Source organism: Saimiri boliviensis, chromosome 1, assembly GCF_048565385.1.
Source record: "Saimiri boliviensis isolate mSaiBol1 chromosome 1, mSaiBol1.pri, whole genome shotgun sequence".
NCBI classification, from domain to species: Eukaryota; Metazoa; Chordata; class Mammalia; order Primates; family Cebidae; genus Saimiri; species Saimiri boliviensis.
This window is the reverse complement of record NC_133449.1, coordinates 26751206-26774474: the sequence shown is the minus strand read 5'-3', so window position 1 is coordinate 26774474 and position 23269 is coordinate 26751206. Positions and strand designations below refer to the sequence as shown.

The following is a 23269-nucleotide window of genomic DNA, read 5'->3' as shown; positions in this document are numbered from 1 at the left end:
TTCAAGCCAGGGGTCCCCGCCTCAGGCTCCCCTGCCTGCCCTCCTCTTGTCCCTCAGACACCCCAAGGGCCTGGCTTTGGTGACAGGGCTCTCTCAGCTACCCTTACCCATCCCACTCACCTGCTGGTTGAGTTCAAGAATTTGGGCATCAGTCTCATGGCCGCCATTTCGGGCTGATGGAGGATTCTTCCGGAGGATGCAGGGTGGGGCCACGTTGCTCAGCCGGCCGGAAGTCTGCATGTTTTTTGGGCCTGTGGGGGATGTCCTCTGTGGAACTGCCCAGAGAAAGAGTCAGGTGAGGCCAGTGAGTCCACAGTGCACATGGCAGGAGACAGCCTGGTGTGAGGACTGCGGGGCAGGCCCATGCGACAGGCAGGCACTCTCAACCCCCTGCCCCCACCCCCGGATGGGCATCTACAGCTAGGCCCCGAGCCTTGGCCACATGGATACTCCGGCAGCTGGGCAGCCCTTTGGCAAGGCCAGGAGAGCAGAAACTATAGGGAACTAAAAGAAGGTGTGAGGTGTTGGGGTGAGAAGAGAGCTGGCCTGAGGGAGACAGGAGATAAACTGGGACAGCGAATTTGGGGAAGTGGACCTAGAAGGATTCAGGGCCCTCTAGTACTGACAGCTAGAGGAAAGGCAGCTGGCACAGGGTCTTGCCTAACAGAAGCCCCAGCCCAAAGCCATCATCCCTGGGTGGCTGCCCCTCCTGGGGCCCTGTGTCAGGATGGGCTCTGTTGCCCTCTGCTGGGCGGGACCGGGTATCTGCACAGCGGTAGAAAAATCAAGGACCCCAGCTCCTCCCCAGCACAGCCAGCATGCCGTGGCCACTTGCTCACTAGCAACTGCACCTCCCTAGACAGCTAGACAGCGGGCTGCTTCTAGCGCAAAGCAAGCAGGCGGGCGAGTGGGGCAGGCCCAGGCAGAACAGCAGCACAGACGGAGGAGGCGGCTCTGCTATGACGGGGTCCGACGCGGGCTGGGGCTGCTCCTCTCCCTTCCCGTCCCAATGCTGCTGTTTCTCAAAGGCCCTCCTTCTCTCCCTTCCCCTCCAGGACCCAGACAAAGCCTTGTTTCTAGAGACTCATCTTTTGAGGACTTAGGACTGTTGGACCTTTGGAATGGGGGAAGGTGTGATCAGCTTGGCAACTCCTGCTCCTGGCCGGCCAGTGGGCAGGGGGCAAGAAGGGACTGTGGTGCTGGCACCAGGCTCTTGGCCTGGAAGCACCTGGATGGAGAAACCAAGCCACCTTGCTGCCCCATCATCCTGAGGCAAACAAGTTAGCTCATGCTACAAAACAAGGTGCCTTCAGCCTCCTACCGCCAGCTGCCACCATGGCTGGTGCTGGTGGCTCTTCTCTCAGAGCAATTTTTGGAGCTCTCTCACCCACTACTTTCACTCCCCCTGGTCTAAGTGGCCAGCAGGCGGCGTCATCTGAACTCCGTGATAACAGTCTCCTCCAGGCTGGCAGGGCCGGGCCGTGGCCCAGGGGGCACTCCTGGCTGTGGAGGCCTGCCGGCCCGGCCCCCCACACTCCCTCCCCCGGCTCGGGCACGTTACCTGCTGTGCCAATGAGTTTCTTGGATTTGTTGAAGATCTGATCACCTGGGTTAGGAGGTGGCGCTACGTCCTGGCCCTGCCGCGCCAGCAGAGGGTTGTAATCCTTTCCATCATAGTTTGCGTCAAAGAATTTCTTAAACCACTGAATAAACTCAAAATTATCTTGGAATTTTCCTTTCACTAATTTCTCTACAGGAATGATCTGAAATAGACCACACAAGCAGAGTACTTTAGCCACCTGCTGCTGTAGGGCTGCCTTCCTTTGCCGAGGGCCACTGCTGTCAGGAAAGCCAGCCCCTGGGCTGCAGCGTCCTCCACCTTCTCCACCTGCCCCCCTCCCACGGCACCAGAGCAGACAGGTAGGCCGGCAGGCCCCGGTCTCGGATCCAGAGACATCCCTTCTCTACAGGCACTGTGTGGAAGAACTGTGAGGGGAGGCATCCCTTGGCTCTACTGCCTGCATGTGGGCTGGGGGTCTGCAGCCACCGAGGCAGGAGAGTGAGCAAAGACACTTTCTTGGACCCTACAGAGAGAGAAAGAGGTGGAACTTCACAGGAGCGGCACACAGAGCTCAGTGTCGGGAATGGGCAGGGTCCAGAGAGGAGGAAGGGAAAGGAATGTTGTCATGATGGAATGGCAAGTGTTGCGGGCTTTTCCACTGTGCCTTGAGCAGGGGGAAAATTCCCTCTGGAGAGTCGGGAGGTGGAGGGAGGCGCGAGCACTGGAATGACCCCAGCACCCTCTGTTGCCCAGGCTGGTGGGCCATCTTCTTCCCCAGGGTCACACAGCTGCTCGGGGCCCCCCCAGAGGGCAGGCACCTACTTTGTCGACACCCATCTTCTTGAAAGCTGCTTGCAGCACCTTGAAGTTGTGGATGTATTCATGCTCTAGCTTGGCCTGGAACTTCACTTTCCTCAAGTGCACACAGCCGGGGAAGAGCATGTCCATGAACTGGCAGTAGGCTGCCCCTGTGGAGAAGGGTGCTGGCTGAGGGGGCTCACTGATCTCCTGTGGGCTGCTCTCTCTCACTTCCCCAAACCCTGTCTCCTCTTCTCTCTCCTTGTTCTGGGGCTGGGGCCATTCCTACTTTCAGGGTAGACATGGCCAGAATCCCCCCAGCTTTCCAAGAATAGCAGCAATGACTATTTATCGATGCATATTACCAACCAGCACCACACCAAACACTGCATGTAGATAGGGCAATCCCAACGGCAACTCTAGTTAGTTGGTGATACTATCTCCATCTTATGGATGGGAAAACTGAGGCCTAGGGCAGTATTTAGTGCCTTGCACAGGGTTGCACCACCAGAAGAAGAGCTGAGAGTTGGACCCAGACAGGCGAGGTCAGACCTCTGGCTCTCTTGCCGTCCTGGCGCTCAGCTCCCCGCTCCTCCTCTCCCTACAGTCCTTCTCGGTGCCTCTCCTGCTCTTCTCTTTCCTTGCTCACATTTCCTGACTTCAGCTCCAGCCAGTCTGGCTAGTTCAGGGCCTCCAGCTCTCGGCCTTAGTCTAGTCACAAGCCACAGTCATGGGCTGCCTAACAATGGTGTGGTCAATGATGGACCACATATATGATGGTGGTCCCATAGGATTATAATACCGTATTCTTATTGTATCTTTTCTACGTTTAGATATGTTTAGATGTGTAAATACTTAGCATGTGTTAAAACTGTTTGCAGTATTTAGTACAGAAACATGCTGTCCAGGTTTTTAGCCTAGGAGCAGTAGGTATACCACATAGCTGAGGTGTGTAGTAGGCTACACCATCCAGGTTTGTGTAAATACACTCTGTGATGTTCACACAACAACATTGCCTGAGGATGCATTTCTCTGGGCACATCCCCATCATTCAGCCATGCATGACTGTATATTCCCTGCTGTGGCTGCTCTGCCTTCTGGCCTTTCTTTCCTTCCAGCAGGGCCACTTCCCATATTTCCAGCCTCCTACCTGAACAGAGCTGTTCTATCTTGGTGTAGTTGAGGTGCAGGGAGTCGTTGACCCACGCAAGCATATCATGGCGACTCAGATTTTCACTGGTCACAGATGTGGAGTACACATTGACGGCCATACCCCAGCTGAAAAGTAAGAAGAAAGGTGAGGTAAGCACTGGGGCCTCATACAGCTCCTTAGCTGTCAGGAGAGAGGGGGTGTATGATACTGGGAAGTAAGAAATATTCCCTCCAGATTGGCCTTGCAGTTTACCCCCAGAAGAGGGGTCTTCTTTAGATATTTAATGAGCATCTACTATAATGCTAGACATGTGCCAGGAGCCAGCAATTCAAAGTTAATTAAGATATGGCCTCTGCTGGCTGGCCGCAGTAGCTCACGCCGGTAATCCCCGCACTTTGGGAGGCTGAAGTGGGCAGATCATGAGGTCAGGAGATCAAGACTATCCTGGCCATCACGGTGAAACCTTGTCTCTACTAAAAATATAAAAATTAGCTGGGTGTAGTAGTGCTCACCTGTAGTCCCAGCTACTGGGGAGGCTGAGGTGGGAGAATTGCTGGAACCGAGGAGGTAGAGAGGTTGCAGTGAGCCAAGACTGTGCCACTGCACTCTAGCCTGCAGCCTGGTGACAGAGCAAGACTGTCTCAAAAAAAAAAAAAAAAAAAAAAAAGATATGGCCTCTGCCTTGAGGCATTTACAGACAGGCAGACCCCTCAGTAGGGAGCGATGGGGCAGTGAAACAGGCACATAAATGTTCAGGGACAGCACAAAGAAGGGCGTGAGCGCATCCGCTGGGCAGGGTCAGCGAAGGGTTCAGAGCAGAGATGTTGGAGCCTGAAAGGAATAGGAATTTTCCAGACATAAAAAGGGATGGGTGGAAGGCATTCGGGCAGAGGGACCAGCAAGAACAAAGGCAGAGCTTATTCCAGGCACTCTGAGTTGTGGAGCAGGCCCGGGGAGCAGACTTTTCTGTTGGGGTGTGGCACAATGAGGTTGGAAGGGACAGGTTGCCAGGGCCTTAGGAGGAGGAATCTGGACTTTCTATTTGGAAGCCATTAGAGGGTTTTAAGCAGACAGTAACCTGACCAGATTTGTGTTTTAGAAAGCCAGCTAACCTTTGCCTCTGCTCTGAATTCAGACTCCATATTCCTGTGGCTGATGCAGAGGCACCTAAATTCTGCTTGTCCACAATCTTCCCTTAGAACATGCTTCTGGCTCCTATCTTCATTATCCCAGTGAATGTCACCACCAGCTATCAGTCACCACCTTAGAAGCCTGTGGGGTCACCCTAGACAGGCTCCTCTCCCTCATGCTCCTACCAAGTCACTCCTCAAGTCCTGGAACATCACCTCCTCAACCCACCCTGTTCTGCTTACCCTCAGGATTTAGGCATACCGTTGTTCCTTGGTATTCATGAGGGAATTTGTTCCAGAACATCCCCCTATACCCAAATCAATGCATAATCAAGTCCCTTATATAAAATGATGTAGTATTTACAGATATTCTCCTGTATGATTTAAATCATCTCTAGATTACTCATAATCCGAATACCTACTACCACGTCACTGTGATGTAAATAGTTGTTATACTGTATTGTTTAGGGAATCATGACATGAAAAAAAGTCTGTAGGTGTTTAGTACAGATGCAACAATCCATTTTTCTTTCCTGAATATTTTTTATCGATATTTGATTGCATCCACAGACCTGGAACCCATGGATGTGGAGGGCTGGCTGTATTTTCTCTCTAGCACAGGCCAGCAGGAACCTCCTACAAGGCCTTCCAGCCTCCAGTCTCTACTTCCTCCTCATCTGTCCTTGACACTGGGTTGTTAGAATCTACCTAAAAGCAGGTCTGACCACAACCCCGCCCCCCCCCTCCCCCGGCCTCTTCAAGTCCTTTCAGCCAGCAGTCATAAAAGAGACTCTCATTGGCTGAATTTGCCTTGCAGACTTAAAACTGTTTAGCACTCATAGTGTTGGAAACATTTTTGAATTAGTGCCCAATATATTAAAGTTGAGATGTTTAGTAACTTGGGATTTCTGGCTTCTTTTGGCCACTCTGAGCCTGTGCTCCTGCACTGAAACCAGCAGTTGGAGTGGAGCCAGCAGTGAGCCTCCTTCCCACCCCGCAGAGGCCAAGGGTCAGCTGCTGCTGATCACTGACTTGCGCTGTTAAGAAAAGGAGGACATATTTCTTGTAACCAGTTCTTTATCAGAAATGGAGAAACAAGATAGATCAAAAGAACTGTGTTTTCCGAATTGTGAGAACACGTGTTTCTGGAGTGAATGAAGAATATTTCTCCAGGTTTAATATGTAAAGTGTCTCTGTGAAATAAGAATACATCTTATGTAGCTTATATTCTTACAGGAAGAATATTTCCCTGTCTGTTGCAGGCATCTGCTGTTAACACATAACTCCTCCTGACCACTTATCAAATCATAATGGGACCCCACCTCTGCAGCCTTATCTCCCACTTTGCTCCCCCAATTAGGAGCCACAGGCAGCTTCCTACTCACCCTCTGTCTGGAATGCTGTCCCTCCCACAAAGTTTATTCCTCCTCTGCTTCATGGTTCTCAGTTGTGGACCCTGGACCTGCAGCACTGGGGCTATATGGGGATCAGCTGGTTAGAAATTCCAATTCTCTCGCCTTCCCTGAGACCTACTGAATGAGAAACTGCCTCTGACCAAGATGCCCGGAGGATCTGCAGGCATGGCCCCATTTGAGCAGTACTACTTTACAGAGGGAGACTCAGCAAGGCATCTGCAGAGCTGTGCACCCCTCACGTTCCTACTCCTGACCCCAAGCACATAGGATGGAGCGTATTTAACTTAAATGAATGCGTTGAAGAAAAATCATGAGAGAAAACCCTCTTCTTTATTCCTAGTTCTTCTTCCTTTGAAAAATAAACCTTGTTCTTCCTTGCCCAGGCAAAGGGAGGCCAGGCGGGGTCAAAAAGCCAAGAAAAACAGAAATGAATTATTGTCTTGGGAGCTTCTAAAGACTCAGGACCTGGCAGTTTCAGAGGTTTCCGAGGGTAATGTTGACTGTACTCGAGTCTCCTCCTACACAGCAGCTCTGCACCCACCGCCCTGCATCCCGGCCCTTGCGCTCACCACTGGACTGGTTTAAATGCCTGCATCCCACGTCAGAAGCGCTTTGAAGTCAAGAGTGGGGTATCCAGGCCTGTCACAGGCAAGACGTTCAGTAACGTTGTTGAACTATTGAGTGATGCCTCATGTCCTCTCCTCTTCCTGAATCGTGTTTCATCACCTTCCAGCCTGGGTTCCACCCCCTCCACCCCCACCCCACCACTCCACCAGCACTCAGCCTCAGGACTCTGCTTTAGCTCCAGGAGACTTTCTTTGATCCCCTCTGCAGGAGGCCTGTGCTCCCTATCCTAGAGCATGCTGGGCACGGCTCTTCATGGCATCCTGCACAGTCTCTTAAAATCATGTGTGAGGCTAGTTGTGGTGGCTCATGCCTGTAATCCCAGCATTTTGGGAAGCTGAGGTGGGCCAATTACCTGAGGCCAGGAGTTCCGGACCAACCTGGCCAACATGGTGAAACCCCGTCTCTACTAAAAATACAAAAATTAGCCAGGCATGTAATCCTGGCTACTAGGGAGGCTGAGGCAGGAGAATTGCTTGAACCTGGGAGGTGGAGGTTGTAGTGGGCCAAGATTGTGCCACTGCACTCCAACCTGGGTGACAGAGCCAGACTCTGTCTCCAAAAAAAAGAAATCATGTGTGTGGCTGCCCCTTCCACCTGACTGTAAGCTCTTCAATGGGCAAGCTGTGTTCCATTCACTTTCAGCTTCCACACCAGTTCTCGGTGAATAATAACCTAATCATATTGGTGGAGTGGAATTGCAGACTAGAGTTAAGGGACACACGAGTTCCCAGGACACACCTAAAGTAGCAGGAGGAAGAGTGGATGCCTAGATGGATGCTAAGGGGCAGAGTGGGTAGGGTCAAGGAAAGGGCATCTGAGTTTGATGAGTATTGTTTTGTTGTAGACTGCGAGAAATTGAAAAGATTTGCCCCTGTCCTCAAGGAGTTCATAATCTTATTGGGGAGAGTTAACGGACACATGAGAACACTATAATTAAATGCCCAAAAGTGTGGTGGAAACAGCAAGTGCCACGGGAAGTCGGGAAGGAGAGGGCATGCAGAGTTAGAGAGATGGATGTGAGTGCCCCCAAGGCCACAGTGACCAGACTCTGCCAGGTCTCCAGGGAGGGTGCAGAAGACGGCCAGAAGCTGGTGCAGAGGGCACCAACTATTCTGGGAACTGTCCAGAATGACTCTGCAGGAGTGTTCCACAGGCTCAGAGACTCATTTCCCTATGAGGCCCCTGAGGCAGAGTGATTCTGGGCCAGCTGTGGCTGACAGGCCTCAGAGCGGGTGGTCTGCTCTGGGGTGGTTTTGGGGGCAAGGAGTAGCCATAGGTAGGCCCTGGGAGTTCCTGAGCCACTTTGGGGATTTTGTTCTGTTTAGAGTATATGAGTTTCAAGGGCTGACTACTGAAGAAAAGCAAAGGCAATGGTCTTAATCCAAGCATATCCTCCAGTTTTTGACGGAAACCATTTGAGCTTCAAGGGTTTTCTAGCCTGGGGACAGCTTTCCTGGTTCCACAGGATTGGACCTGCTATTGGTTCAGGCCTCTTCCATGCATTGCAGAGGTTCTTTATTAGGAGAGTCCACTGGCTTCTCCTGCAGAGGCTTCAACAGGCTAGACTGCAGCCCGAGTGTGTTTGTATAATATATATACATTATATGTTATACACAAATATTTTACACACATATATATATATAAATTTTAAAAATACTTCTGGTGCACTGCCAGGTATGAGAACCACAGCCTTCATTTGATATGCATACTTAGCTGGGATTTACCAGCTTCTGTTACAACAGCAAAGGCTGGAACGTTGGGACATTCTGCCACTTCTCTGGGGGGAAAATGCTAGCCAGTCCTTGGTATGCAGGGAAAATCTCCAGTTTCCCTGGAATTTAGAACGCAACTAAAGGCCTTGCTTTTAGGGCTCCCAAGAGTCTCTAAGACCACATAGCTACTTGAAAAATGCCCAGGTCTCCTCAGCATGGCCAGAAATTCCCAGGGTGGTCAATGCCTGATGATGGAAGGGCATGTTCTACACTTTTGGTCTAATTCTAGGGTCCCATGAGTGGCAGCAGCGCCTGTGAGAAGGAAGTTGGAAAAAATGGCTCCTTGCAGGGCCCAGCAATGAATCATGCTGTTTCCCACTATGGGGCTTCTGGGGAAGGGGGTAGCTAGTAGAAGGAAGAGAGTCTCAGTCCCCACTCAGGACTCACTCAGGTCCTCTCAATTGGTGCCACACTCTGCCCTAGTGGGGGTCCGTTTGACTCAGGAGGACTCATCCAGGGCACCAAGGGGTCTCTACAGGATTCCTCTGCTGCATTTGCTAGAGCTGCATGAGGAAACAGCCTCCTGGTTTCCTTATGTCTCATCACACTGGGGAGGGCAGGATGCCCTTTTAATTTTCCTTTCCTAGCTTTGGCTCTGTAAATAGAACTAAACATGGCCAGCAGGTGGCACCCAGGTCCTAAGCAAAAACTCCTTTAAATGTATCCCCCAACCCCCAACGCTCCTTTCCAGGGCTCAATTTAGAGCTCAAATTGGGAGCCTCTAAGAGCTGGGCTGGTTGTGGGGCATGGAGCATTGGGGCTGTTCTAAGATCCTGGACTAAACTGAGCCAGCCTCCCTATTTCCCAAAACCACAGTCTGAACTCACCAAACAGGTCCAACTTCTGATTGCCTTTTGCATTGGGGCAATGGGCCTGGACTCACACCAGGCCAGCTCCTGGAAGCAGAGGTATATAAAGTATTTGCCCAAGCATTGGGCTCTAAGTGGACCAGCTGCCTCCAATTATAGAAAAGACGTAGCCTGAGGAAACTCTTATAACACACTCGTTGCCAAGAGCTCCTTCACCTCCTGGGAGAGAATGGTAGGTAACCACTAGGAGGGGACAGGCTCTGTCTGTCCCAAGAGATGCAGGAGCAGTGCCTTACAACCCCATCCACATGTTTCTGCCATGATCTTTGGCACATGTGACTGTCAGGAGAAACAGACCCTGATTGGATTGTGCCATGTCACCATCCAGGCAGATCCCCATTCGAGGACCAGACTGACAACGTGGCCTTGGGAAAAGCCTGTTCTGTATGTAGGGCCTTGACTCCTGGTATCAGGAATGGAGTCAAGGGAAAGAAAAGTTGAGGAGGTTTAATCTGGTGATTTTGCTGAGTCACTTCTTATACTAGGACTATAAGGTTCCTGTGCATTAACAGGCAACTGGGAAAGGCAATTACAGCTCTCACTGCCGGAGGGGAAGCTGCTGGTCATTCTGCAGACTAAGGCTTTAAAAATGGTCATCAAGACCAAACAAATCCTGCTAACCTATGGTCAGAGGGGTTTCTAGAGACCATCCGCTTCCTTCTCAGGCAATTAGGACTGGACTTAGATCTAGGCACTTATATTCTTAAATCGTAAAGATGGCTAATAAGTCTGTACAACTGAAATTTCACATTCTATTATTTAGTGACCTTATCACCAGCCTAAATCTAATTTTGGCTTTTTGTTTTTACATCTATCTTCCACAAACATGTCTTGAAGGTAATTTAGGGGCACTCGGTCTTCTCTAATTATCTAGAGCTCCTTTTACCCCAAGTTTAGCCCTGTTCTGGCTGATCCCTGGAAGAACTGCTTGCAATTGCCAGGCCTCCACCCTCTGCCCAATGTGGGTAAGAAAGACACACCAGGTCTACCAGTCCTACAGGAGGTGGCCAGCATGCCTCCAGCAAGCTCCAAAAAGGTAGTGCTTAAGAACACTGGATCTCCAGGCACATCATGTGGGTTCAAATCCTAGATGGACCGTGTCCGAGCTGTCTGACTTGATGTTAGGTCTCAGTTTCCTCATCTATAAAATGGGAGGAGTGACAGTTCACACCTCATAGAACAGTTATGAGGATTAAGTGAGCCATGTGTACACCGTGCTAAGCACAGAGCCTGACATTCAATACGTATTTGGCAAGTACTGTCAGCATTGCGGGGAGAGACAGTGAAAATCGAAGGGCATTTGTTTGAGAAGTATGTGCCTGACACACAGCCAGCCTCTGGTCTCTGAGACCATGGAATGGCCAGCCCAGAAGGGAGACAGACTACAGAACTTTTCTCTGCCACTTTGCTTAGAAACAGCCACCTGGATTTCCCAAAGCTGGGCTCTGACCACAATCTCTCCCAAGCTCCAGATTTCCCATACATCCTGCTTTGTAGATGCCATCCTACCGGCCAAGACAACTGGAACAGACGCTATGGGATCAGAGGAGAGAGAACTCCGCAGAGCCAGCCAACACATTTCCCGTTCCTGAAGTGGGGCTATGCCCACTGTCACTGGGCTACCCCTTCCTGCCCAGGCCCAAGGGGCTGAAGTCACCTGTTTGGAAAATCTGCAAAATTGCTACCCCTACCCCAGTGAGTCACACATCCAGGTTATTCTGGGCTTGCATGGAGGCAGTATGTGCAGGTGGGGCTGAGGGGTTCTGAGGGGCTGGGGAGCCAGCCAGCGGGTCACAAAGCTCTGGCAGACCCAGCCAATCACCTTCTTATTATGGCTGAGCAAAGACCTGACTCATGCAGAGGCTCAGCCTCTCAAAGCTGGGTTACTCAATGCAGAGACGGGACAAGTGGAGTAGTTGCAGGGTTGGCCAGGACCCCAGCATGCACCCCCTCTCAATAGATCCAGGACATGGATCCAGACGGCTGTGGGTTCAGGTAGGGACTGAAGCTCCTCCAGGATTCTGTTCTCACAACACTTTTAGGTCACAACTCTAAGATCCTGAGCCCTGCTGAAGTTCCAGCCACCAGGTCCTGGACATGTCCCGCTGAGTAATGATCTGAACTCTTACCAAGGCTTTCCCCAGGCTGGATGGGATAATGATGTCACAACCCTGTAGCTGCTAGCCAGGAGGAGTCCTTAGGGGCAGTTCTGGCTAGGTTACTCTATCTGACCATAACTCTGAGGGTTAATGGAAACCCTGGAGTGTAGTAAACAGAACTTCTCATTGCTAAAATCAATCCATTTTAGTAGGGTTCATCTAGGTGGGCAGTTAGAAAGGCAATCCTTTCTTTCTAAAGGTTTTTCGTTGGAGATCTTTCAGTTTCTCAAACACCTACTGTTTAGGTCAACAAACGTCCGTGGAGTCACCAATCAATCCAAGGCTCCCAGCAGAGGGCACACAGTGTGGCTTGGTTGCAGGCTCTGCCATTCGCTGCCTGTGAGACACTAGCAAGTAGGCGAAGGTAGCCAAGCCTCAGTTTTCATGTGTGAAGCATCAAAATGATGGTACGATTGAGCATGGGGCTGCTGCAAGGATAATGAGAGAACTGCTGGTGGGAGCCCAGGGTTCACCATCACCCTGCCTTTGGGGCTGAGCAAACTTTACTGACAGGCAAGATCACTGACATCGACATATCTGACTCACTGTCTTCTTTCCTGCACCCTGACCAAACTCCCACAAACCCTCTGGTCAGGGTCCTAGGCAGGGAGAGAGGAGGGACAGGTTTGATTATCCATTCTCTGCTGCCTCAGGCAGAAAGACAGAGCTGTGCTTTTGGAGCTATGTTGCTCATTTCTTTCCTCAATTAGTACTGGCTCAGGGCTCAGTGCACAATAGCTGCTCAGTACCTATATATTGACTGAATGAATGGGAGAGGTTAAACTAGGGTTTGGGGGGTTCAGATGGCAGGTGGGCTCAGAAAGGATGGTTTTCTGGTCTCATTTCTTTTCTTTTCTTTTTTTCTTTTTTTTTTTTTGAGAAGAGTCTCCCTCTGTCACCCAGGCTGGAGTGCAGTAGCATGATCTTGGCTCACTGCAACCTCCACCTCCCAGGCTCAAGTGATTCTCCTGCCTCAGTCTCCTGGGTAGCTGGGATTACAGGCACCCGCCATCACGCCCAGCTAATTTTTGTATTTTTAGTAGAGTCGGGGTTTCACTGTGTCGGTCAGGCTGGTCTTGAACTCCTCCTTGGCCTCCCACAGTGCTGGGATTACAGGCATGAACCACTGTGCCCAGCCTGGTCTCATTTCTTGTTTGTTGACCCTGAGGAGATGCTGTTGGCTACATGGAGAACGAGGGAGAGGAGAATGCTGGCTGCACTCCGGGCCACACGCAAACAGATGCAGCAAGAAGCCTTAGAAATCTTGGCAAGCGATTTAAACCATTTTCCTCTAATGCATATAATATGGTGCTGCTGGACTTCCCACGGTTTTAGGATGGTTCTAAGAGTGGAACCTGGTAACTACTGGGAGCACCTCTCTGCCTGGTGTGCTCTGGGGATGGGCTGCTGGTCCATCGGCAGCTAGCCTCAGGATAGAGAGGGCAGGGAGCTGCAGCAGCTGCCATGGTGTGTTGGGAAGGGAACTGTCATGTTTGCAGCAGCCCTGGTGGATCTGATGTTTTCTTTTTTTTTTTTTTTTTTTTGAGACGGAGTTTCGCTCTTGTTACCCAGGCTGGAGTGCAATGGCACGATCTCGGCTCACCGCAGCCTCCGCCTCCTGGGTTCAGGCAATTCTCCTGTCTCAGCCTCCTGAGTAGCTGGGATTACAGGCACGTGCCACCATGCCCAGCTAATTTTTTGTATTTTTAGTAGAGACGGGGTTTCACTATGTTGACCGGGATGGTCTCGATCTCTTGACCTTGTGATCCACCCGCCTCGGCCTCCCAAAGTGCTGGGATTACAGGCTTGAGCCACCGCGCCCGGCCTCTGATGTTTTCTTAATGGTCCTTCAAGCTCCAAAAGCACACCCATGTCTCTGGGGACACATACAAGCCATGTCACTTTATGTTCCTTTGGAACTACGTTTCTTTGGACTGTCTGGCTTGTAGTTGTTGTCCAGGGCCAAGTGATGTGTTCTCACCCTTCTGTGAAATGTCTTCATCCCATGAATTGTTTAGCCTACTTTCCTCTTCCCCGAGGCTCAGGCCCTTCTTCTCTGCTCTCACCCTACCTTCCACCCTGTATCCAGTTCCCTCTCAAAATCCTCCCAGTTTTACTTCTGTGCCCTTTTGACAAAGAACAGTCATTTATACTTTAACCTTTCCACCAGAGGTCGCCCTGAAGATGTCCAGGACAAACTAAGATTCAGTGTTGAACTCTCTGTGCCCTGTCCAGGAGACTGCCATTCCCCGTGCCCTCAGACTCTATCCTACCTGCCTGTCCTGCAGGACTAACCCCATGCAGAGACAGTGAGCCCCCACCCCAGAGGGGATATGCACTGGAGACCTTCCAGAAGGCCTGCAGATAGCTTCTCTCCTGGCCTACCATGGTGCCTGAAATTCCCACCAGAAATGCCACTCTTGGAAGATTACAGCAACCAGCTCCAGAAAGCCTTAGTTATTGCCTCAATTTTGTATATGAGGAAATGATGGTTGAGGATTCCAGTGACTTATTCCAAGTTCAAGATCAACCACTGGCAAGATCAGAGCTGAACCTAGCCAACTGAACCCAAATCCCATGCTCTTACCACACCACCACACTGGGGCAGGAAGGACAACTTGATTTTACACAGCTCTAGAGCAGGATGACTTGCTTAGATTTCGCCCTCTGAGAATTAGGAGGAGGGAAATGGAATTTCAGAGGCTTTTTCTTTTTTTTTTTTCTTTTGAGATAGAGTCTTGCTCTGTTGCCCAGGCTGGAGTGCAGTGGTACAATCTTGGCTTACTGCAACCTCCACCTCCCAGGTTCAAGCAATTCTCCTTCCTCAGCCTCCCAAGTAGCTGGATTACAGGTTCCCACCAGCATGCTTGGCTAAATTTTGTATTCTTAGTAGAGATGGGGTTTCACCATGTTGGCCAGGCTGGTCTCAAACTCTTGACCTTGTGATCTGTTTGCCACGGCCTCCCAAAGTGCTGGGATTACAGGTGTGAGCCACTGTGCTCGGTCTGGTTTTCTTCTTTATATTTATTTTTTCAAGACACTGCAGCATTGCCTTAACCTCTCTCTCTCTTTTTTTTTTTTTTTTTTGAGACAGAGTCTCTGTTGCCCAGGCTGGAGTGCAGTGGCGCGATCTCAGCTCACTGCAACCTCCACCTCCCTGGTTCAAGCAATCCTCCTGCCTCAGCCTCCCGAGTAGCTGGGCTTACATGTGTGCACCACCACACCCAGCTAATTTTTGTATTCTTTTTTTTTTTTTTTTTTGAGACGGAGTTTCACTCTTGTTACCCAGGCTGGAGTGCAATGGCGCAATCTCGGCTCACCGCAACCTCCACCTCCTGGGTTCAGGCAATTCTCCTGCCTCAGCCTCCTGAGTAGCTGGGATTACAGGCACGTGCCACCATGCCCAGCTAATTTTTTTTTGTATTTTTAGTAGAGATGGGGTTTCACCATGTTGACCAGGATGGTCTCGATCTCTTGACCTTGTGATCCACCCGCCTCGGCCTCCCAAAGTGCTGGGATTACAGGCTTGAGCCACCGTGCCTGGCAATTTTTGTATTCTTAGTAGAGATGGGGTTTCACCATATTGGTCAGGCTGGTCTTGAACTCCTGACCTCAAGTGATCCACCTGCCTCAGCCTCACAAAGTGCTAGGATTATAGGCCTGAGCCACCAGGCCTGGCCTAGCATTGCCTTAATCTCAACCAGCAAGTGCTTACTGACCACTGATAAAATGTGCTAAACACCCAGTGAGGCATCATGAGGACATGGGATCATTTCAAGGCATGAGTCTTGTCTTTATTAAGGAGCCTTTTTTTGGTTGAAGAGGTAAAAGTAATTCATAAAATAACAAGGGATGCCACCAAGCAGAATATATGAAGTGCTAAACAGTAAAAGCACATTTGGCTTTTAAGTGCTCCAGGCACAGGAAAAAGATGAGAGGGGGATCAGCAGTTAGAGCGTTTCTCAAGGAAGGTGGCACCTAATTGGGCCTTTAAAGATGACTGGATATCAGAAAGCAGCCAAGAGAAAATGGGAAATTCTGGACATGGGAAACATATTTATTATTACTTTTCATTTTTTTTTTTTTTTTTTTTTTGAGACAGAGTTTCGCCCTTGTTACCCAGGCTGGAGTGCAATGGCGCGATCTCGGCTCACCGCAACCTCTGCCTCCTGGGTTCAGGCAATTCTCCTGCCTCAGCCTCCCGAGTGGCTGGGATTACAGGCATGCGCTACCATGCCCAGCTAATTTTTTGTATTTTTAGTAGAGACGGGGTTTCACCATGTTGACCAGGATGGTCTCGATCTCTTGACCTCGTGATCTACCCGCCTCAGCCTCCCAAAGTGCTGGGATTACAGGCGTGAGCCACCGCGCCCGGCTCACTTCTCGTTTTTAAAAAGATCATAAGACCAATGACTCAATCCTGGAGGAATGATAGGGACACAATGAAAATAGAGGAGGTAGGGAGGAAGGTAATGTCTCTGGAGCCAAGGGAGGGCCCAGCTGCAAAGAGGAGGTCATCTGCCCTGTTTAATGAAGCTATCAGACCTGAGGTGGGGATATGGTCATTAGATTGTGCAATAAGAAATGATTAAACTCTGAGTCATTTTGTTGGAGTGTGGAGACAGAAGCTAGACCTGCAGATGATTGTGGAATCCTCAACCACTTGCCCAGGAGGAAGATGGAGAGGGATATCAGGCATTTGTCATCACAGCCATGTGTCTGCTATAGCACTTCAGGTAGATAGTGAGTGACTGCCTGCAGAGTAGAGAGCATCTTGGTTCTTTCAGTTAAAATTTGAAATGAAATATAGATTAAAAGTAGGCTTGTAAGCCGGGCGCGGTGGCTCAAGCCTGTAATCCCAGCACTTTGGGAGGCTGAGGCGGGTGGATCATGAGGTCAGGAGATCGAGACCATCCTGGTCAACACGGTGAAACCCCGTCTCTACTTAAAATACAAAAAATTAGCTGGGCATGGTGGCGCGTGCCTGTAATCTCAGCTACTCAGGAGGTTGAGGCAGGAGAATTGCCTGAACCCAGGAGGCGGAGGTTGTGGTGAGCCGAGATCGTGCCATTGCACTCCAGCCTGGGTAACAAGAGCGAAACTCCGTCTCAAAAAAAAAAAAAAAAAAAAAAAAAAGTAGGCTTGTAATCTCTGTCTCCACATCCCACCCATCCCCCTTCAGATTCCATATCCTACCCTCACATTCTAGATCTTATCTGTTCAAGAAGACCCACGAGTGAAACTCAGGATCTTCCTCCAGCTACTTACAACACTGTCTCACAAATGAAAAGCAAGATAGGAAATATGTTTACATAATAAAGTCTTAACTAAGTTGAATATTTAGAAAATAATGTTGTACATATTGATTAACTTTGTTTAACTGTGGTTAATCAGAGCCCTTTTTAATGTTTGGCTTTGTGGGAAATTACTGCCTTAAGGCAGGAAGAATAGACAAAATTGCTTTCTAAGGATACTGCAGAGCCTCAGATTCAATCACTCACTCATCGCCATTTATGGAGTCTGTGCTCCAGCACCCAATGCTGTGTGCCAGCCCCTGTGCCAGCACAGGACCCATAGGAAGAAATAAACCCACTCTGGGCCCTCAAGAAATTCCTGAACTTAGGTGAGAGCTAGACAAGTGGATGAAATAACCAAAGGGCAACACATTATGCCCCAGCTCCAGATATAGGAGCTGTTGGAGCAATCTGCTTCCTGGGTCAGGGAAAGCTTTATAAAGGAAGTATGGTTTGAACTGGGTCTTGAAGGAGAAACTCAACAGGCAAGTAAGAGTCAAGAGGAAAGGGGAACGCATGGGGAGGAGGGCAAGGACTGCAAGTAGTTCATCCAAGAGTCACGTTGGGGCAGAAGGAGAGGCTGTTAAAAAGGCAGATGGGGGCTGGGCACAGTGGCTCACGCCTGTAATCCCAGCACTTTGGGAGGCCAAGGTGGGCAGATCATGAGGTCAAGAGATCAAGACCATCCTGGCCAATATGGTGAAACCCTGTCTCTACTAAAAATACAAAAATTAGCTGGGCGTAGTGGTGCATACCTGTAATCCAGCTACTCGGGAGGCTGAGGCAGGAGAATCGCTTGAACCCAGGAAGTAGAGGTTGCAGTGAGCCGAGATTGTGCCACTGTACATCCAGCCTGGTGACAGAGTGCAACTCCGTCTCAAAAAAAAAAAAAAAAAAAAAAGGAAGAGGCAGACAGAAGCCACATCACCAGGAGCTCTGTACACCATGGTTAAGGAGTTATTTTATCTGGAAGGGAAACTCATCAAAGGATTTTCTTTTCAGGTATACAGTATTTTAGTCAACAATACAAAATGTTGCTAATACTATAGTTAAAATAATGTCCAAATCAAAATTATAACAAATGAAATTACAGTGCTTAGAAACTGCATTAATTTATAATTCTGCAGAGGCTTTCTTTTATATAATCTTTTCTAGCAAAAACCGAAGAGATTCCCAAGGGAGTCCCGCCAATTTTCTGTAAACTTTTTATTTTGAAATGATTTTAGACTCACAGTGGCAAAACAGGACAAATGATTCCCATGTATTTCATGTTTCCTCATCCAGCTTCCCCCAGTAACATGTTGCATAGCAATTATCAAAACCAGGAAATCCACACTGGCACATTTTTAAGTAAACTACAAATCTTATTTGGATTTCATCAGTTTTTACATGCATTCTTTTTCTGGCATATACTCCGTGAAATTTTATCACATTCATGGATTCATGTAATCACTACCCTACCAGAATATAGACCTGTCCTATAATCTCAAAGAAACTCCCTCATGCTACCCCTTTATAGCTGTGCCCTCCCCAACCCTAATTCCTGGTCACCACAGATTTGTTCTTCATCACTCTATAATTTTGTCTATGTTATATATGTGGATCATACAGTAACCTTTTGAGACTGGCTTTTTTTCTTCTCAGAATAGTGCCTTTGACTTCCATCCAAGTTGTTGCATGGATTAATGGTTCTTCTTTACTGCTGAGTAGTAGTCTAAACATTGGCACACGTATGGATGTGCCACTGTTTACACATTCACCCACTGAGGACATCAGGGTTGTTTCCAGTTTTCGGTGATTACAAATACATCCTATGAGAACTTTCCTCAGTCTTCTCTTGCTTTGTCCATGAAGGTCTGGCTCTGGAAGAGATTGCCTCTTCAAACCTTTCTGTCTTCCAGGAAGTGCGAATCTGCTTGGAGTTTGTAGTTGAAAGGCCCAGGCATTTGCTTAGGGCAGGAGGAGTTAAACATGAGGTACACAAGCAACTCTCTGGGCTGACTGTCCCCAGAATTATGGCTTTGCCTCAGTTTAAACCTAAGCCTGTACTCCTGCTTCAGAAGATTCCTGCTTCTCTTTCCCTCCAAAAAAATGCAAATTCAGATTTTTTTTTTCTTTTTCAAATAAATTTCATATCTTTAATTTTTATTTATTTTTGAGATGAAGTCTCATTATGTTACCCAGGCTGGTTTTGAACTCCTGGGCTCAAGCAATCCTTCTCCTTAGCCTTCCAAGTAGCTGGGATTACAGGTGAGTGCCATTGTGCCCAGCCTAGAAGACTCTTGCTTCTTAAATGCATTTATACTATCACTCAACTTTGTGGCCTTATTTTTCTAGATGCCATAATTTCACCAAGGATAATTTAGAATCATAGTCACCAGTGAAGAAACCTTTGATGAACGAAGTTGTTTGAGAGACACTTTAGAACAGAAAGAAGACAAAGTTTCAAACATCCAGGATTATTGGGGCTGAATCTATAAAGATTCAGAATGATCCATCTACATTTCTACCCAAACTTGCACAATACTCTCTAAACCAGAGCTAAAGAAGGACTGAGATAGTGAAAAGCATGATAGAGAAAGGACTCATCATATTTTGAACAAGTCCTTGTGACATCCTTACCCTCCCAGTCAAAAAACGCAATAGGTAGGGATAAAGATTTGCTCAGGACCTTGAGGCCATAAAATAGAAAAGTCATTCTCTGAGCAGCATCAAATACTCCTTTATCTCCAGTGCCTCCTGCAGCTGCATATTTTACAGTTGTAGATATGTATTTCACTTTTTTAAGTATTCCTTTAGATCAAAATAGGCAGTATTTGTTTGGCTTCTACAAACATTAACAGGATACTTGGACTGTGATGCCCCAAAGATTAACAGAGGCCTCCTCAGAACTTTTCACAAGCCCTGAACCACAACCTCAAGGACCTTAAATATCTCTGTTATTCTACTCTTGTTTGACATGTGGGTGACCTTTTGTTGTATTCTAAAGATAAGCTCCAAGACTGTTCCAGCTATCTACTGTTTTCTTTCAGAAAAGGCATAAGGTTTTCAAAGAGAAACTATAATTTTTGTCAAGGTAAAGTTCATTATGCAGAACATAATTTATACCAGGGCAGTAAATCCTTTACTTCTGACAGACCATAGGCCATTCAAAACTTTCCCAATTACTCCTAAGAGACAATTAAGAAGAATCCTGGCTAATGTGGGTAGCGGGTTTACAACTTTTCTAAAATCATTGCACAGACAACTTAACGAAGTCCAAACTTCCTCCTTGGGATTCTAAACATGAAGAGGCCTTTTGTGAGGTAAATTAGCCCTTCAGCAACCTGCCACTCTGGGCTTACCTACTTATCATAAACCTTTCTACCTATTTGTACATGCGAGATATAGATGAACCTTTGGTGTTATGACTCAACTTCATGGTGAAGGGAAACCAGAATATGTCACCCTAAAATATGCCTGTTTGACATAAAAATTATTTCTGAGCTAAAAGTAATTAAAGAGTAGCAAATAGAGGATCAGCTCTATTCTCCTACTTTTCTGCCTAAAGACAGGATATAAATTCTTCCTTACTGGAGATAGTTATTATCAGCCCAGACAAGGCACCAGAGGAATCTGCAAACAAACCTTACTCCATTGGCTTCTTCCCATGTTATCTACCTTCCCACAGTTTCCCCCTTTTGGATGCCTAAAATTGCTTTCTTTTGTCCTGTCATTTCTCTACAAATGTATTGTTCTTTTTTGAAGATGGCAAATAAACCAGAGTTTGAAGCCACTGCCTTGAGTTGCCTTTCATTGAGGTTTCTCCTGGATTCTGTGCCCTCAATGCATTAATAAACTTGCCTGGCTAGCGGTGGTGGCTTATGCTTGTAATCTCAGTGCTTTGGGAGTCTGGAGCGGGAGGACTGCTTGAGGTCAGGAGTTCAAGACCAGCCTGGGCAACATAACATGACCCTGTCTCTGCAAAAAATAAAAAAATAAAAAAATAGTGGGTTGTGGTGGCACACGTCTATAATCCCAGCTTCTTGGGAGGCTGAGGAGGGAGGACTGCTTGAGCCCAGGAGCTCAAGGCTTCAGTGAGCTGTGATCATGCCACAGCACTCCAGCCTGGGTACAAAGTGAGAGCCTGACTCTGAAGAGAAAAACAAAAACAAAATTAAAAAAACTTTGCCTGTTTTTCTTTTGCTGATCTGTCTTTTGTTACAGGGATCTGTCCCAATTATGAATTTATAAAGGTTGAGAAGAAATTACATTTCCTCCCCAGTAACGGGAATCATCAGATATCCATAGTCTACTAAGTCTCTCTTCACCCAACGGCAAAGCCTACTCGTCTTGTCTAACAGCCACAGCAGCTAGTGGAGGCTTCCACACACTTGGTTTTAAGGTCTCTTTTAAATTTCATGGTCCTCCATGCTGTACGATATTTGTTGCTCATTGAAAATACACACTTCTCAGCAAGTAGGCTTACTACCAATGAAATCCTCTTACTTTCTCCCTCACCTATTTCTATTTATTGTAATAATACTTTGAATCCTGGCACCCTCCCTTTAGATGTTATATTCTCGATGAGGCCATTCGGACCATTGATTCTGCCCTAGGAGGAAGATACTGTTAGATAACTTCATTCAAGAAAAAGGAAAACTGTGCCTTAATGTAGGAACCAAAACCCTAACCACTCAAGGGGAGTTCAGTGTTGCTTTCTTTCCTTCTCAAGCCTTTGCAGTTCATGCTTTGCAAGAGGCCTGGAAAGCAGGGAGAATCCTACAACTGTGGCACTTAGGATTTGTTGCAGAACACTGTGGGATGTGAGAGTGAGAGGTCAAAGATGACCCCAAAGTTTCTTGTCCCAGCCACCTGAAGGATGGAGAAAACTGCAGGAAGAGCAGGTTTGAGAGTGCGGTGAAGACCACAGGCTCACTTAAGATGATGCTGTGGACACTTCAAAGAACAATTAAGGATATTAGGAAGCATCATGCTCCATGGTACATAATATTCCATGCTATTATTACATTACCCTCTAGTTGTTGGACATTTTGATTTTTTTTTTTTTTTGAGACGGAGTTTCGCTCTTGTTACCCAGGCTGGAGTGCAATGGCGCGATCTCGGCTCACCACAACCTCTGCCTCCTGGGTTCAGGCAATTCTCCTGCCTCAGCCTCCTGAGTAGCTGGGATTTTAGGCACGCGCCACCATGCCCAGCTTATTTTTTGTATTTTTAGTAGAGATGGGGTTTCACCATGTTGACCAGGTTGGTCTCGATCTCTCGACCTTGTGATCCACCCGCCTCGGCCTCCCAAAGTGCTGGGATTACAGGCTTGAGCCACCACGCCTGGCCCGGACATTTTGATTTTTGATATTCCTTGAATATATGTGAACATTCAATTTTTGTCTAAATCTATGACTACTTCCTTGGGCAGGGAATTACTGGGTCAAAAGGCATATATATATATATATATATATATATATATATATATATGTATGTATAAATTTTTATTTTTATTTATTTATTTATTTTGAGACAGAGTCTCACTGTTGCCTTGGCTGGAGTGCAATGGCACAATCTTGGCTCATTGCAACCTCTGCCTCCTGGGTTCAAGCGATTCTCCTGCCTCAGCCTCCTGAATAGCTGGGATTACAGGTGCCCGCCACCACACCTGGCTAATAGTTTTGCATTTTTAGTAGAGACGGGGTTTCACTATGTTGGCCAGACGGGTCTCGAACTCCTGACTTTGTTATCCGCCTGCCTTGGCCTCCCAAAGTGCTGGTATTACAGGCGTGAGCCACTGTGCCCAACCAAAGGGCATTGTATATATTTTTAAGAACTAACAGCTTCAAAAAGGCTGTCCCTTTCATTTCTTCCCCAGAAGTTTATGAGTGCTCATTTCAACACACGTTCACCAACACTGTTACCATTTTAAAAAGTGTGTTGGCTGGGCATGGTGGCTCACGCCTGTAACCCCAGCACTTTGGGAAGCCAAGGTGGGTGGATCACAAGGTCAAGAGTTTTGAGACCAGCCTGGCCAAATCCTGTCTCTACTAAAAATATAGAAAGTTAGCCAGGCATGGTGGCGCGCGCCTGTAGTCCCAGCTACCTGGGAGGCTGAGGCAGGAGAACTGCTTGAACTTGGGGGGCGGAGGTTGCAGTGAGCTGAGATTGCATCTCTGCACTCCAGCCTGGGTGACAGAGCAAGACTCCGTCTCAAAAAAAAAAAAAGTGTGTTGCCTGAATGAAAATGATTTTTTTTTATTCTTTAAAATAATGTTTCATTGATTACTAGTGAGGGAGAACATATTTCCATGTTTATTACCCATGTATATTTACTCCTTTGTAAATTGTTTTGGGCTTTGAGTTTGAGAACCCACAAGTCATCTGTGTGTTCATGTCTAACAAACATCTGCAAATCCTGCTGAGGAATTCTGACCATTCACACCTTCTAATAAAGACCTAGTATTCTGGGGTAAATCTGTACTGATCCCAGACATATCCACAGC

General features: G+C 47.9%; 1 protein-coding gene across 4 annotated transcripts in view; it reads right to left on the bottom strand.

Moving 5' to 3' along the window:
* Window positions 1–23269, bottom strand: part of MAPRE3 (microtubule associated protein RP/EB family member 3) — a 60602-nt gene that overhangs the window by 1325 nt on the left and 36008 nt on the right. Inside the window, exons 1-5 of one of the 4 annotated variants that reach the window (XM_074395337.1) lie at window positions 17534–17636; window positions 3510–3637; window positions 2384–2529; window positions 1562–1763; window positions 121–275 (exon numbers count right to left, since the gene is read on the bottom strand). In XM_074395337.1, the coding sequence (XP_074251438.1) occupies window positions 121–275; window positions 1562–1763; window positions 2384–2529; window positions 3510–3630 (624 nt within the window). In that variant the 5' untranslated portion in view covers window positions 3631–3637; window positions 17534–17636. Of the gene's footprint in view, window positions 1–120; window positions 276–1561; window positions 1764–2383; window positions 2530–3509; window positions 3638–4024; window positions 4149–17533; window positions 17637–23269 lie in introns of those variants that run through there. The other 3 variants (XM_074395336.1, XM_039474407.2, XM_039474413.2) reach the window with 3 other exon arrangements.